Source organism: Apodemus sylvaticus, chromosome 17 (assembly GCF_947179515.1).
Source record: "Apodemus sylvaticus chromosome 17, mApoSyl1.1, whole genome shotgun sequence".
NCBI lineage: Eukaryota > Metazoa > Chordata > Mammalia > Rodentia > Muridae > Apodemus > Apodemus sylvaticus.
The window spans coordinates 6,788,709-6,801,395 of NC_067488.1; the positions used below are offsets into that span (position 1 = coordinate 6,788,709).

The following is a 12,687-nucleotide window of genomic DNA, read 5'->3' on the forward strand; positions in this document are numbered from 1 at the left end:
CCAGCACAGCCTCCCCTTCCCCACAGCACAGCCTACACCATAGCACAGCCTACACCACAGCCTGCCTTTCCCCACAGCACAGCCTACACCACAGCCTGCCTTTCCCCACAGCACAGCCTACACCACAGCCTGCCCTTCCCCACAGCACAGCCTACACCATAGCCTGCCCTTCCCCAGCACAGCCTACACCATAGCCTGCCATTCCCCAGCACATCCTACACCACAGCCTGCCCTTCCCCACAGCACAGCCTACACCACAACCTGCCCTTCCCTACAGCACAGCCTACACCATAGCCTGCCCTTCCCCAGCACAGCCTATACCACAGCCTGCCCTTCCCCCAGCACAGCCTACACCATAGCCTGCCCTTCCTCAGCACAGCCTACACCACAGCCTGCCCTTCCCCAGCACAGCCTACCCACCACAGTGCAGGAGTCCTGGGATCTGACTTGCTCTTTCGTTCTCTTATTTTCGTAGCCACTCTTTCTCTCTGTGTGCCTGCTGTTTTCAAGAAAACACACTTTGGGGCTGGAGTGATGGCTCGGTGGTTAAGAGCGTGTATTACTCTTACAGAGGACTGGGATTTGGTTCCCAGCACCCGCATCGGGTGGCTCACAACTGCCTGTAATCCACACCAGTATTACTGTAATATTTGGGCAGGGTAAAATTGTGCTTATTAGATATAAGAATCTCAGTTACTATATTATTACTATATTATTTACTAGTCATAACTGTATATAGTAGTTTCACAGGTTGTTTCACCTCAGTTATTCTGTCTGGCCCTTTCTATGACCGTGAATAAATGCAATTAATTAATATTCACATATTATTAATATTTTGTAGGTTTGAACAATTGTAGCTATAGTTCATAGTAAGAAAATAGGACTGTGAAAGCAGACATGTGGTGCACACGTGTAATCTTAGCACTAAGGATGCTAAGGTGGGAGGATCCCAAGTTGGAGGACTGCCTGAGGTATGCATCAGGTTTAGGCCAGCCTGGTCTACATTACTGACACACCAGAGAGGGTCTTAAGCACAGTAAACTTATAAATGGCCTTCATCAATTCATTGAGCTTTGCACTTTAATGTTGATTAATTATTTTGTTTCCTATTCTCTAGACATTAGGGATTTAGAATTTTAAGTATTTTTCTTATATAGTGAAACCTCACACAGTAACTTGGGGAAGACTAGTTCTTTGGTTTTGTTTTTTGTATTTTATTTCTAGGCTGAAGAAAGTATTCTCTGTGGAATTCACACATTCCAGTAGATGTATAACTATCTTCCAAAACAATGTAATACTGTGTGGAAAATTGAAAATACCCCTCTCCTAAATCTGGGAAATCTATAGGAACTCCTAATAGATCCTGAGCCATCAACAAGATTACTAGTTATTCCTTTTTAAAAATGCATTTATGGCAGGTAGTGTGTGCATGCTACAGCGCGTGTGTGGAGGTCAGGGGACAGCTGTGGGCATCAGCTCGGCCTTCCACCATGCAGGTCCTAGAGAGCAAACGCAGACCTTAGGTTTGCAGCAAGCACCTTTACTGCTGAACCATCACTGGCCCCTTGTGTTCTAAAGTAGGAAAATATGTGAACATCCTTCTCAGAAGAACTGCTAGCAAGCTGTGATGCACCTATACACTGAGCTGCTACCACACATGCAGCTGACTGACCCCTGTCAATAGCAAACTGAAAAGCTAGTGTTACATGGAGAAAGAAATGACGGCATGATGTCATTTATATAAAGTTAAGAACCTGTGAAACTACTACATATGGTTATGACTAGTAAATAATATAGTAAAATACCTTTCAATGCCTGAGGAGAATAAAAACCACATTTCTGGCAATTACTGCTTCTGAGAAGAGAGGACAGAGCCCTGGCCGCCTTACTGCTGCACGGCTGTATTTAAAGGTTCGAAGCGGAAATGGATGTTAAAGATTTAACCAAAGCTAAGAGATCCTGAGTTTTCATTTTACAGGAATAGATTTCTATTTCTCTGTCTTTGGAGACAGGATCTTTCTATTTGGCTCTGGCTAACCTTGAACTCACTATGTAGACAAGGCTGGTCTCTATCTCACAGAGATCAGTCTGCCTGTGCTGGGATCAAGGTATGTGGTACTATAGTCAGCTCTTACTCAGTCTCCCTCTCACTGTCCCTTCCCCTCCCTCCCCCCTCCATTCTTTCCTCCCTTCCTCTCTCCCTCCCCACTCCCTCCCCTTCCCTCCCTTCCTCTCTTCCCCCCTTCCCTCCCTGTCTCTCCCTCCCATGAGCTGAGGCGTCATGAGCAGCACAGGTTTCAGTCAGTCCCTGATGCCCACCCAGCCCAGAGAGGTCTACTCAGCCTCGCATGTGTCTCCCATCAGCTGTGAATGTAAACCAGCAAGGTCATGGTTTATACTTGGAAACACAGGATAAAATAAAGTGGGGAGTGGATCTGAGAGGAGTGAGGGGAAGGGGATGTTGTCAAAATGCATTGTATGCATGTGTAAGATCCTTGAAGAATTAATGAATATATTTTTTAAAAATTTAAAACATGATGACTTCACATATTGAATTTTTGTAAACTTTACAGATTGCCATACTGTGATGACACTGTTCCTGTAACTTCTGATCCACACACAGAACCTTTTGGCCCACAGAAGAAATCAGATCAAGTCCCAAGAGACATTGGATTTTGGTGTCCAAAGCACCTTAGGACTTCCGGGGACCAAGGCTATAGGTTTCTGGGAATTGACCAGTGTGCCCCTCCGTGCCCCAATATGTATTTTAAAAGTGATGAACTAGACTTTGCCAAAAGTTTCATAGGAATAGTTTCAATATTTTGTCTTTGTGCAACTCTATTCACGTTCCTTACGTTTTTAATTGACGTTAGAAGATTCCGATACCCAGAGAGACCGATTATCTATTACTCTGTCTGCTACAGCATTGTCTCTCTCATGTACTTCATTGGGTTTTTGCTGGGCAACAGCACGGCTTGTAGTAAGGCAGACGAGAAGCTGGAGCTCGGGGACACAGTCGTTCTAGGGTCAAAGAATAAGGCTTGCAGCGTGGTGTTTATGTTTCTGTATTTCTTCACAATGGCTGGCACGGTGTGGTGGGTGATTCTCACCATCACATGGTTCCTGGCTGCTGGGAGGAAATGGAGTTGCGAAGCTATTGAACAGAAAGCTGTGTGGTTCCACGCCGTTGCCTGGGGAATGCCCGGGCTCCTGACCGTCTTGCTGCTGGCGATGAACAAGGTGGAGGGAGACAACATTAGCGGTGTCTGCTTCGTCGGCCTCTATGACCTGGACGCCTCTCGCTACTTCGTCCTTCTGCCTCTGTGCCTCTGCGTATTTGTTGGGCTGTCTCTCCTCCTAGCTGGCATCATCTCCTTAAATCATGTTCGTCAAGTTATACAGCATGATGGCCGGAACCAAGAGAAGCTAAAGAAATTCATGATTCGAATTGGAGTCTTCAGTGGCCTGTATCTTGTGCCCTTAGTGACACTTCTTGGTTGCTATGTCTATGAGCTAGTGAACAGGATCACCTGGGAGATGACGTGGTTCTCTGATCATTGTCACCAGTACCGCATCCCGTGTCCTTATCAGGTAGGTGCTGGCCTTGGAATGTTCCGCTCTTACCTTTGATGCTCCTGGGAGTGCCCTTGTCACGGTCATAAAGTTAGTCTTGAGTTTGAGGAGAGCTATCAGACATAGGGAGTAATCCCCTGTGTAGTAGCCAGGCTGGGAGACTGTCCCAGGAGGTCATTCTTCAAGCAGGAGCTCTGTTACAGCGCAACAAGTCTCCTGTAATTATTCCAAACATTAAATTGAAAGCAACAATTAAGTCAGGTTATAAGGAGCAAAGAAAAAGTTGATCTACTAAATTGGTTTTTTTCCCCCCACCTCTTTGATTAGTAGGAAAACCCTGTTTGGGCTTAACCTTTTGTGCAGTGTATGCATCTAAAAATAGAATTTGACTTTTGCCCAGCCCATCCTGCCATTCTTAACTGAGAAAGAACACACAATAGAAAATACATTTCATGTGTCTGATGCTTAGGATTAGTATAAGGTTCTGTTCTTTAAATTAAAAATTATAAATTCCTGAAAATATATAATTTCTTACAGAATTTCAGTTGAATATTTAAATAAAAATTGGGGAATTAAAAAAAATACATTTTAGCAGTACGCATTGTGCCTATATACTTAGGAGGCCAGGGGAGGAGGGTGAGTTTAAAGTCAGCCTGGGAATGTAGCAAGTCTCTGTCTCAAGTAAGTTAATTAATTAAAGTGAAACAGATTTTATCTGGCTGGAGATGCAGCTGAGAGGCAGGACAGTTGTGAGGCATGTACCTGACAGCTTCCCTCTTGGCTCCCCCTCCCTCTTTCCCTACCTCTCCCTCGCCCTCTCCCCCTACCTCTTGGCTCCCCCCTCCCCTCTATTTCTTCTTTTTAGCTCCTCCTGAAGAATCATTTTAAGTGATATAAAGATGAACACTGAACATTATTAGCAGTTGGCACTAGGTGGGAACTAACGTAAACATGTTTCTATGGGGGCTGGTTGAGTAGTCAGAACTCACAGAGAAGCAAGCCTTCAGGCAAAGCTCGCACTGTGCTGAAGGGGAGGGGGGGGGGCTCCCAGGAGGAGCAGTTAGCAAAAGCAAGATACTGTGCAATGTGTGTGATACTTTTACACTTGAGCACTTGCAATAATGTTTGAAAATAGTTATTTAATAAATATTTTAAGACTAGTATGCTTTAAACAAAAGTATAATTTTACTTTTTGTAAAATTTGTAAACTTTCACATCTTACTAATGCTTATTTTGTGGTAGCCAAACAAAATTTAATATCATGTGCATTAATGCAGAAAGATTATAAAATATGAGTTCAACTGTTTTATGTTTTAATTTTTACTTTTCATGCATGTGGGTGTTTGCAGCATGTGTGTACATGCATCATGTGTGTGCTTTGTGCCACTGAGGGCAGACAGTCGTGATCCACCGTGTAGGTTCTAGGAACTGACCTGGGGTCTCTGCAAGAGCAGCAACTACTCCTAACTGCTGAGCCATCTTTGCAGCCCCTAAACATGTTTAAACATAGACTATAGTGAAGAAAAACAGATACTTAGAGACAAATATTTTAGCAATTCTGAGAGGCCAGTCTACCAATAGGAGAGGAAAGACCAACAATGCGCGCTCAGATTCTGAAAATCACTCGGAAGCATTTTCTTCTGTTCAGAGCCGTATTTTAATGCACATGAAAGTTTCATGTTCAGAACTTCATAAAACTGTATTGGACTTAAAATCTTTGTTCATGTTACTTATTTCAAACCTTTTGCAATAAGACAGACTGAAAATTTATCGTTTCTTCAAGCTTTGCTTTGACAATGCAGATTCTCTTTATATTTTAAGTATATTAGTATTTGTTTTGTTTTTGTAGGCAAACCCAAAAGCTCGACCAGAATTGGCTTTATTTATGATAAAATATCTGATGACATTAATTGTTGGTATCTCTGCGGTCTTCTGGGTTGGAAGCAGAAAGACGTGCACAGAGTGGGCCGGGTTCTTTAAGCGGAGCCGCAAGCGAGAGTAAGAACTGGCTGCTTATCTTACGATTGTCTTAACGCACTGACCAAATGCTGGTGCTTTACGTAGAATGTAACAGTTCAGACCAATGAAATGTTCTGTAGTATCAATTCACATTTATGAGTAAATAGTTCGTTTTGGTTATTTATATATTGTGTGTATAATGTGCGGTGTATATATGTTCATACATATTAATTTTCAATTGATCTGATTACTGAACACAAATTTCATAGCTGTACGTGGACAGCAGAGCCTACTTTTAGCCCCGCATTTGGTGACCAGAGGGCAAGGCAGGAAGATGCCAAATGTGAGGCTCACTTGGATAGCAAGGCCCTGCCTCCAAAATACTTTAATTCAGAACTAGACTCCTCACTTACTCTGTATGTAGCTCATATTTGTGTTCCCATATAGCTTTACCATAACTTGTCCACTTGAATGTTAGAAAGAAAACAAACAGAGGTCACAGCTTACCATATAGCTGGTTTACCATATAGTTAGCAATTTCTGTGATACAGATGTAGTCAGTCCCAGTATGCTGGTGTGCGCTTCATTGCCTTCAAAGCTTTGATTTTTGGGCTTTTAATTTCTTACAAGTGTGCTGCTTCTGTTAGGGAAGGCAAAGTGGGTGCTTGCACAAAAGACGTCACTGTAGAGGAATCCCAGATCTCATAGATAATCAAACCAGACAGAACTTCTCACTAATCAAAGAGGATTTGTGGCAAAGGCTCTGTCTGTAACACGTAAGGTGTGCTAAGCGAATTGTCCCCCTGGCCTGTCTCCCGCAGCCCCATCAGCGAAAGCAGAAGAGTGCTGCAGGAGTCCTGTGAGTTCTTCCTGAAGCACAACTCCAGGGTGAAGCACAAGAAGAAGCACTGCACGCCTGCCTCGCACAAGCTGAAGGTCATTTCCAAGTCCATGGGAACCAGCACAGGAGCCACCACAAGCCATGGCACCTCTGCCGTAGCAATCGCCGACCATGATTACCTAGGGCAAGAAACTTCAACGGAAGTCCAGACCTCCCCGGAAGCATCTGTGAAAGAGGGAAGAGCAGACCAAGCGAACATGCCCAGAGCCAAAGACCGGGACTGTGGGGAACCTGCTTCCGCAGCAGGGTCGGACTCCAAGTTCTCTGGGGAACAGAGCGACAGGAAAAGTCGAGCAGGCAGCGGCAGCAGCGTGAAGGCAAAGAGCAGTGTGTCGGAAGGGGCCGCAGGGGAAGGCAGGTGAGAGCAGCCTGGTGAGGGGCGTGGTCTGAAGTAGAGGTTAGTCGTCTTTCTGGCACATACCTTATCTGGAACAAAAGGGTGCTATGATGAGATACCTATACCTTTAATCTAAGGAAGTTTGGTTTCAACTAATAATTTGCTGCTTAATAGTTTAATTCTTAATTTTGAGAAGAATCTTAATATATGACATACAAGTTGCAAAGTGATGTTTGTTTCTTAATGATAATTGTTAATGATCTTTGACATTTGGGTAAGTATTTAAAATGTGTCTGGAATACAGGACAAACTGTCGTCACGTAACCTAGCTGAGTGTGGTGGTACATGCCTGTAATCCCAGCACCGGGGCGCTGGAGTTATGAGGCTCATGAATTTGAGGCAAGTTCAAGGCCAGCCTGGACTCTAAAAATTGCAAGAAAAGAAACAACTCAAGGAAAAGAAACAGTATGTTACATCAGTCTGTCTAAATGTGATATTTTATACAAGGATAAGTAAATGTTTCTGAACATGAAAGAATATGGTGAATTTTTTCCCAATGGCCAAAAACATATCCAAAGCTTGGGGTTTGTTTGTTTGTTTGTTGACAGCTAACTATAGCAAGCTCCCAAGGTTTTCTTACCTAGCCCTTTCAGACTGGGCTGAATATACTGTGTTCCCACGATGCCTCCACACACCCAGTTGTAACTAGCCAGATGCTTTTATCCTCACTGTATTTGAGCCGAGGTCTTGGTCATCTTTGTGTCCCTGGTCCTGGCTGTCCTGGAACTAGCTCTGTAGACCAACCAGGTTGATCTCAAATTCAGAAATCCACTTGCCTCTGCCTCCCCAATGCTGGCATTAAAGGCATGTGCCACCACACCCAGCAATGTATTCCTAAACTCTTACTGGCACTTACCCCTCATGAGACTCAGGAACCTGGGAGCAGGAACCTGCCTTAGTAATTCCCTGTGAGACAGTGCTCAGCCATCCAGGAAGAGCACGTGGTAATAAAGTGTGTCAAGTCAGCAAGGGTGAGCTTTGAAGTGCAGCCCAGGAGCTGTAGTGGGCTATCTCCTGCTAGAGCTGCTTGGGGTTAAGTGCACAGTGTTAGAAGGATGACTAGCACCCTGTCTTCTGCTGTGCACATAAACACTCCTGTTTTCTAGGGTCAGTCCAAAGAGCGGCGTTCCGGAGACTGGTCTGATGGACTGCAGCAGTGCACAGGTCCCCAGGTCTCCAGAAGCAAACAGCCTCAAAGGTTCCACACCTCTGCTCATGCTCTCGGCTTCAGGGGCCAGGGAAGAGCCGGGTGCTGGTGGCCATTCGGACGCTTGAAAACTGTCGCATCACCCTGCAAGCAAGTGTATACTACACTGGAGATGACCAATGCACCCGTCTTATAGAAGACCACTGTCGAGCTAGGAAAGCGGCCCGGTGGTAGAGCGCTCGCCTGGAATACTTGAGGACCTGGGTTCATCTCCCAGCACTGCAAAAAGAAGTCACTGTTACAGTCTTCCTTGCACTTAAACCAGCTTTGTCTACTGATTTTTTGGTTTGGCTTGTATTTTTGTTGCTGTCATTTTTGTTGTTGTTTGTTTGTTTGTTTGAGACAAGGTTTCTTTGCCTTGGCTGTCCTGAAATTCCCTCTGTAGACCAGGCTGGCCTCAAACTCACAGAGATCCGCCTGCTTCTGCCTCCCAAGTGCTGGGAATAATAATGTGGCCATCACTGCCCAGCCTGTTGTCTATTGTTAAACTGGAAAGAAACAATAGCCCAGATTTCAAAAATAATATAATGCATTTATGCCTAAAAAACAGGAATGTCCAGGTTAATAATATTTTTTAAATGTGGGGGTGAGAAGGGCATTAGAGGAATCCTCCTTCTATTTATGAAGGTCCTTTCATTAAAGTATTTTAAGATATGCTCTTTCACTCTTTTGATATAAATCCAAGATTTTTCTTTGCTGAAGTATTTAAAACTTATCATTGTACCTTTATATATAGATATATTTGAAAATATGCTTATATATAGTTGAACTTTTTGAATATCCTAGAAAATTGAATTAAATTTTTTATGATGTTTTTCTAATATTTTAGCTACTTTGCAACTGTGATAGTGTTACACTGGATTTTTATGAAACTTGTACAGCAGCCTCTTTACAGTAAAAAGAGTAGGTGTCACACTGAAAGGTTTGTAAGGAGCGTCCACAGCCTCTCCTACCTTCCCTGAAAAGAGGAACTTGCTGACAGTCTCCCTCCCTGATCAGACTTTCCCTTTCCTTTGGCACATTTATAAATCAGCAGGTGAGATGGTGACTCTTTACAAGTTAGGCCAAGCTATCGATTCCTTCTTATGTGTTTCAGCCCGTTTGCGATGGAATCGTGGCCATTTGTAATTGCTCATGCCTGTCTTTATTTCATTATTTTATTTTCTGAGACAGGGTCTCACTGTGTAAGCCTCCCCAGCCGTCTGGTGCTCAGTGTGTGCCAGGCAGGGCACAGAGACCCTCCCCTCTGCAGTGTGTGCCAGGCAGGGCACAGAGACCCTCCCCTCTGCAGTGTGTGTCAGGCAGGGCACAGAGACCCTCCCCTCTGCAGTGTGTGTCAGGCAGGGCACAGAGACCCTCCCCTCTGCAGTGTGTGCCAGGCAGGGCACAGAGATCCTCCCCTCTGCAGTGTGTGTCAGGCAGGGCACAGAGACCCTCCCCTCTGCAGTGTGTGCCAGGCAGGGCACAGAGACCCTCCCCTCTGCAGTGTGTGCCAGGCAGGGCGCAGAGACCCTCCCCTCTGCAGTGTGTGCCAGGCAGGGCGCAGAGACCCTCCCCTCTGCAGTGTGTGCCAGGCAGGGCGCAGAGACCCTCCCCTCTGCAGTGTGTGCCAGGCAGGGCGCAGAGATCCTCCCCTCTGCAGTGTGTGCCAGGCAGGGCACAGAGATCCTCCCCTCTGCAGTGTGTGCCAGGCAGGGCACAGAGACCCTCCCCTCTGCAGTGTGTGCCAGGCAGGGCACAGAGACCCTCCCCTCTGCAGTGTGTGCCAGGCAGGGCACAGAGACCCTCCCCTCCCAGCTCACTCAGCTTCCCACATGCTGCTGTTAAAGGCTTGGGCACTCAGCTTTTATCTTTTTTTTTTAAATTTGAACTTAAAAACCATTTTTTAGAATACTATAAACACATTGTGTTGTAGCTTTCTTAGAAGCTATGCAAAATTCCTGTCTGCAGCTAAGCCTGCAGAAGAAAATGTGCTACGGACAGAGAGTCAGAGTCAGGCAGGGAGAGTGCAGTGTAGCAAATGCAGTATGAAAGGACACTTAAGGTGCTAAGACATCGTCTTAATGTTGTTCCTCCTTAAGTATTATCTCTCAAGCAAGGTTTTCTTGGATACTTTGAGCCTGTTGGACCTCTGTTAAAGTTTAAAATGAAAATTATCACGTACTGTATGGAAAATGTAAATACTAACTTTTCCACCTATGTAAACTTTGGACACAAGAACCTTTTTGTGTGATCTTTTCATCAATAAAATTTTCTTTGTATAAAAGATTGTTTTGTGTGCTAGCTATATAGTACTGACCCAAGAAATACTATGATTATTTTTAGATTAGTAAAGGCATAAGTCAGAAGCTTCCTTTTAGCCTAGGTGAATGAAGACGATGAAGACACTTGCATATAGTCACAGTTTCTTCCCAAAGTGTAAGTTTTGTAGCCATATTATCTACAATGAGTTAGAACCCATGCGAAGCCTGCTGGGTAAGGAGAAGCAAGCCAGACCCTGTGTCTGCTCCCAACAGTGGATTAGATCATTTGAACAAACCTCCTCAGTGGAGCAATACTGCTTTCCACATACTAAACAGCTAATAAAGTGAGGACCTGTCAGATAAGATCCGGAAGCAGAATAATTCCCTGCCACCAAGCCCAGAGTTTGCAGCTTGTCTTGTCTGCAACCATTTGCTACAAAGTGTGGCAAAGAAGTCAACAGTGTTATGGAAGGAGTCTCAGAGTGGCGCTAGGTAAGTAGGAGAGATGGACCAGGACCTGCCATAAACTTAGAACCGCGACCTCAACTGCCTGAAAACCACCGTGCTTCATGCTGTCCATGTGGGAGAGAGAAAGCCCAGACTCTGGCTCCGGCTTAGAACAGTTCTGGGTCAGGAGCCTCCCTCACAGTGGGAAGCAAACGAAAGTCTTCTGGAGGAAAAGGGGTTATTGTTTATGCCCTAAGATGGCTACCTTTACTGCATACTCCAGGCCAACCTCTGGATCATTGTCCTTCCTACACCTCCTGAGTTCTGGGATTACAGGACCGCACGACCATGCTTGGCCTGTCACAGATCCTAGAGGCTGGAGAGATAGTTCAGTAGTTAAGAGTACCTGTTAGAGGGACCTGGGTTCAATTCCTAGCATCCACAATCATCCCTGACTCCGGTCGCAGGGGGGTCTGATGCTATCTTCTGTCCTCTGTGGGCACCAGATATGCAGGCAGTGCACAGACATACATACAAGCAAAACAGTCATACACATAAAATACATACATGTATAATTTTTAAAAAATAGTGTATCCGGACAGGCATGAAGGAAGCACATGCCTTTTATCACAACAGTCAGAAGCAGAGGTAAGCAGATCTCTGAGAGTTTATGTCTAGTCTAGTCACCATAGTGAGTTCCAGGACAGCCAAGGCTATGTACACAGACTCTGTCTCAAAAGGGGGGAAAAGGGTCTGTCAGTGGGGTCCAGGGGTCCACCCCCACAAACCACACAAACACTGATCTTAGTCAGGGACTAAGATTTATTGAGCATTTACCTGAGAGAAGTGATCAACCAGGGCTGCAGACCTGCAGACCCTGAGCCTGGATCCTACAGAGCTTTTAAACCTGAAGTCCACAAACATCTGTGCCACATTATTCCACCAATCAGAATTTAGGCATAGGGGACTTCCTTAGGAGCATGTCTTTGTTGTACACCTATCCTGTTCCTATTGGCTGAGGTATTCATCTGTGGTGGGGGACTTGCCTTGCTCAGCTTCCGTGCCCTAACTTACCAACCAGGAGTCAGTTACCTATGTACACATCTCTTCCTTCCAAGCAGGATGTCAGTTCCCGGAAGTCTTGGGAACTTAAAACTTTGCTCGACCCTTATGGAACAGGTGTCTCTCCTATGTTGGGTCCATCCCAGGGGCAGCTTAGAAAGCAACCACCGTAAAAGCTCACGCACAGGTGCAGGAAGAGCTGCCGGACAGCTGGTTCTGGTCCAAGCTTCTTGTGGCTAGCTATTCAAAGCCGCTCTAAGTGAGCTCTAGTGTGACTGGATTCCAAGAACACCACCAAAGCACAAAACATAATGGAATATGCAATCAACTCGGACATGAGAAAGTTTCCTAGTAACAGCAGTAACAGCATAAAATGGCTGGCTAGGCAGGCAGCAGTTACCCAGGACTTAACATATTCTATAATAAATCAGTCATGATTGACCAAACTAATCCATTAAAAACAAAAACAAAAAACCATGATCTGTCTTACAGGCTTTTTTCCAAAATCGAGTGATGAGTATAAAGTGTTACTAAATGTAGTTTTCCATAAATATTAGGGAACATTAAACTACCTGCCCTGGCTAATGACCCTCCAAATCTTAGAAGTATTACAAATGTATTCACCTGACAGGTATAGGTGGTCTTGAGATTATTCTGGTTTCTACTGCTCCAGTCATGGCTGCATCATCTTTCTCCTGCAGGAAGGCCACACAGGCAAAAGCAATACACGTTACCACCACTCTCCCATTTGCCGTAATGTGGGTACAAATCCATACCTCGCCACAGGAGGGGCTGAGAGATGCGTTCAAGATGCATGCTTGTCAGGGAGAAGTACCAGGTTTGGTGAGCCACCAGCAAGCATTCCATGTGCCTCTGACGTGATTGATAAATCTAATGT

General features: G+C 45.0%; 1 protein-coding gene across 2 annotated transcripts in view; it reads left to right on the forward strand.

Annotated features, from left to right (window-relative positions):
• The window catches only part of Fzd6 (frizzled class receptor 6), a 30,149-nt gene extending 20,328 nt beyond the window's left edge, over window positions 1–9,821 (forward strand). For both annotated transcript variants that reach the window (XM_052161431.1, XM_052161432.1), the window contains exons 4-7: window positions 2,574–3,591; window positions 5,423–5,571; window positions 6,354–6,791; window positions 7,937–9,821. In XM_052161431.1, the coding sequence (XP_052017391.1) occupies window positions 2,574–3,591; window positions 5,423–5,571; window positions 6,354–6,791; window positions 7,937–8,105 (1,774 nt within the window). In that variant the 3' untranslated portion in view covers window positions 8,106–9,821. The remainder of the gene's footprint in view (window positions 1–2,573; window positions 3,592–5,422; window positions 5,572–6,353; window positions 6,792–7,936) is intronic.
• The last annotated feature ends 2,866 nt before the right edge of the window (window positions 9,822–12,687 follow it).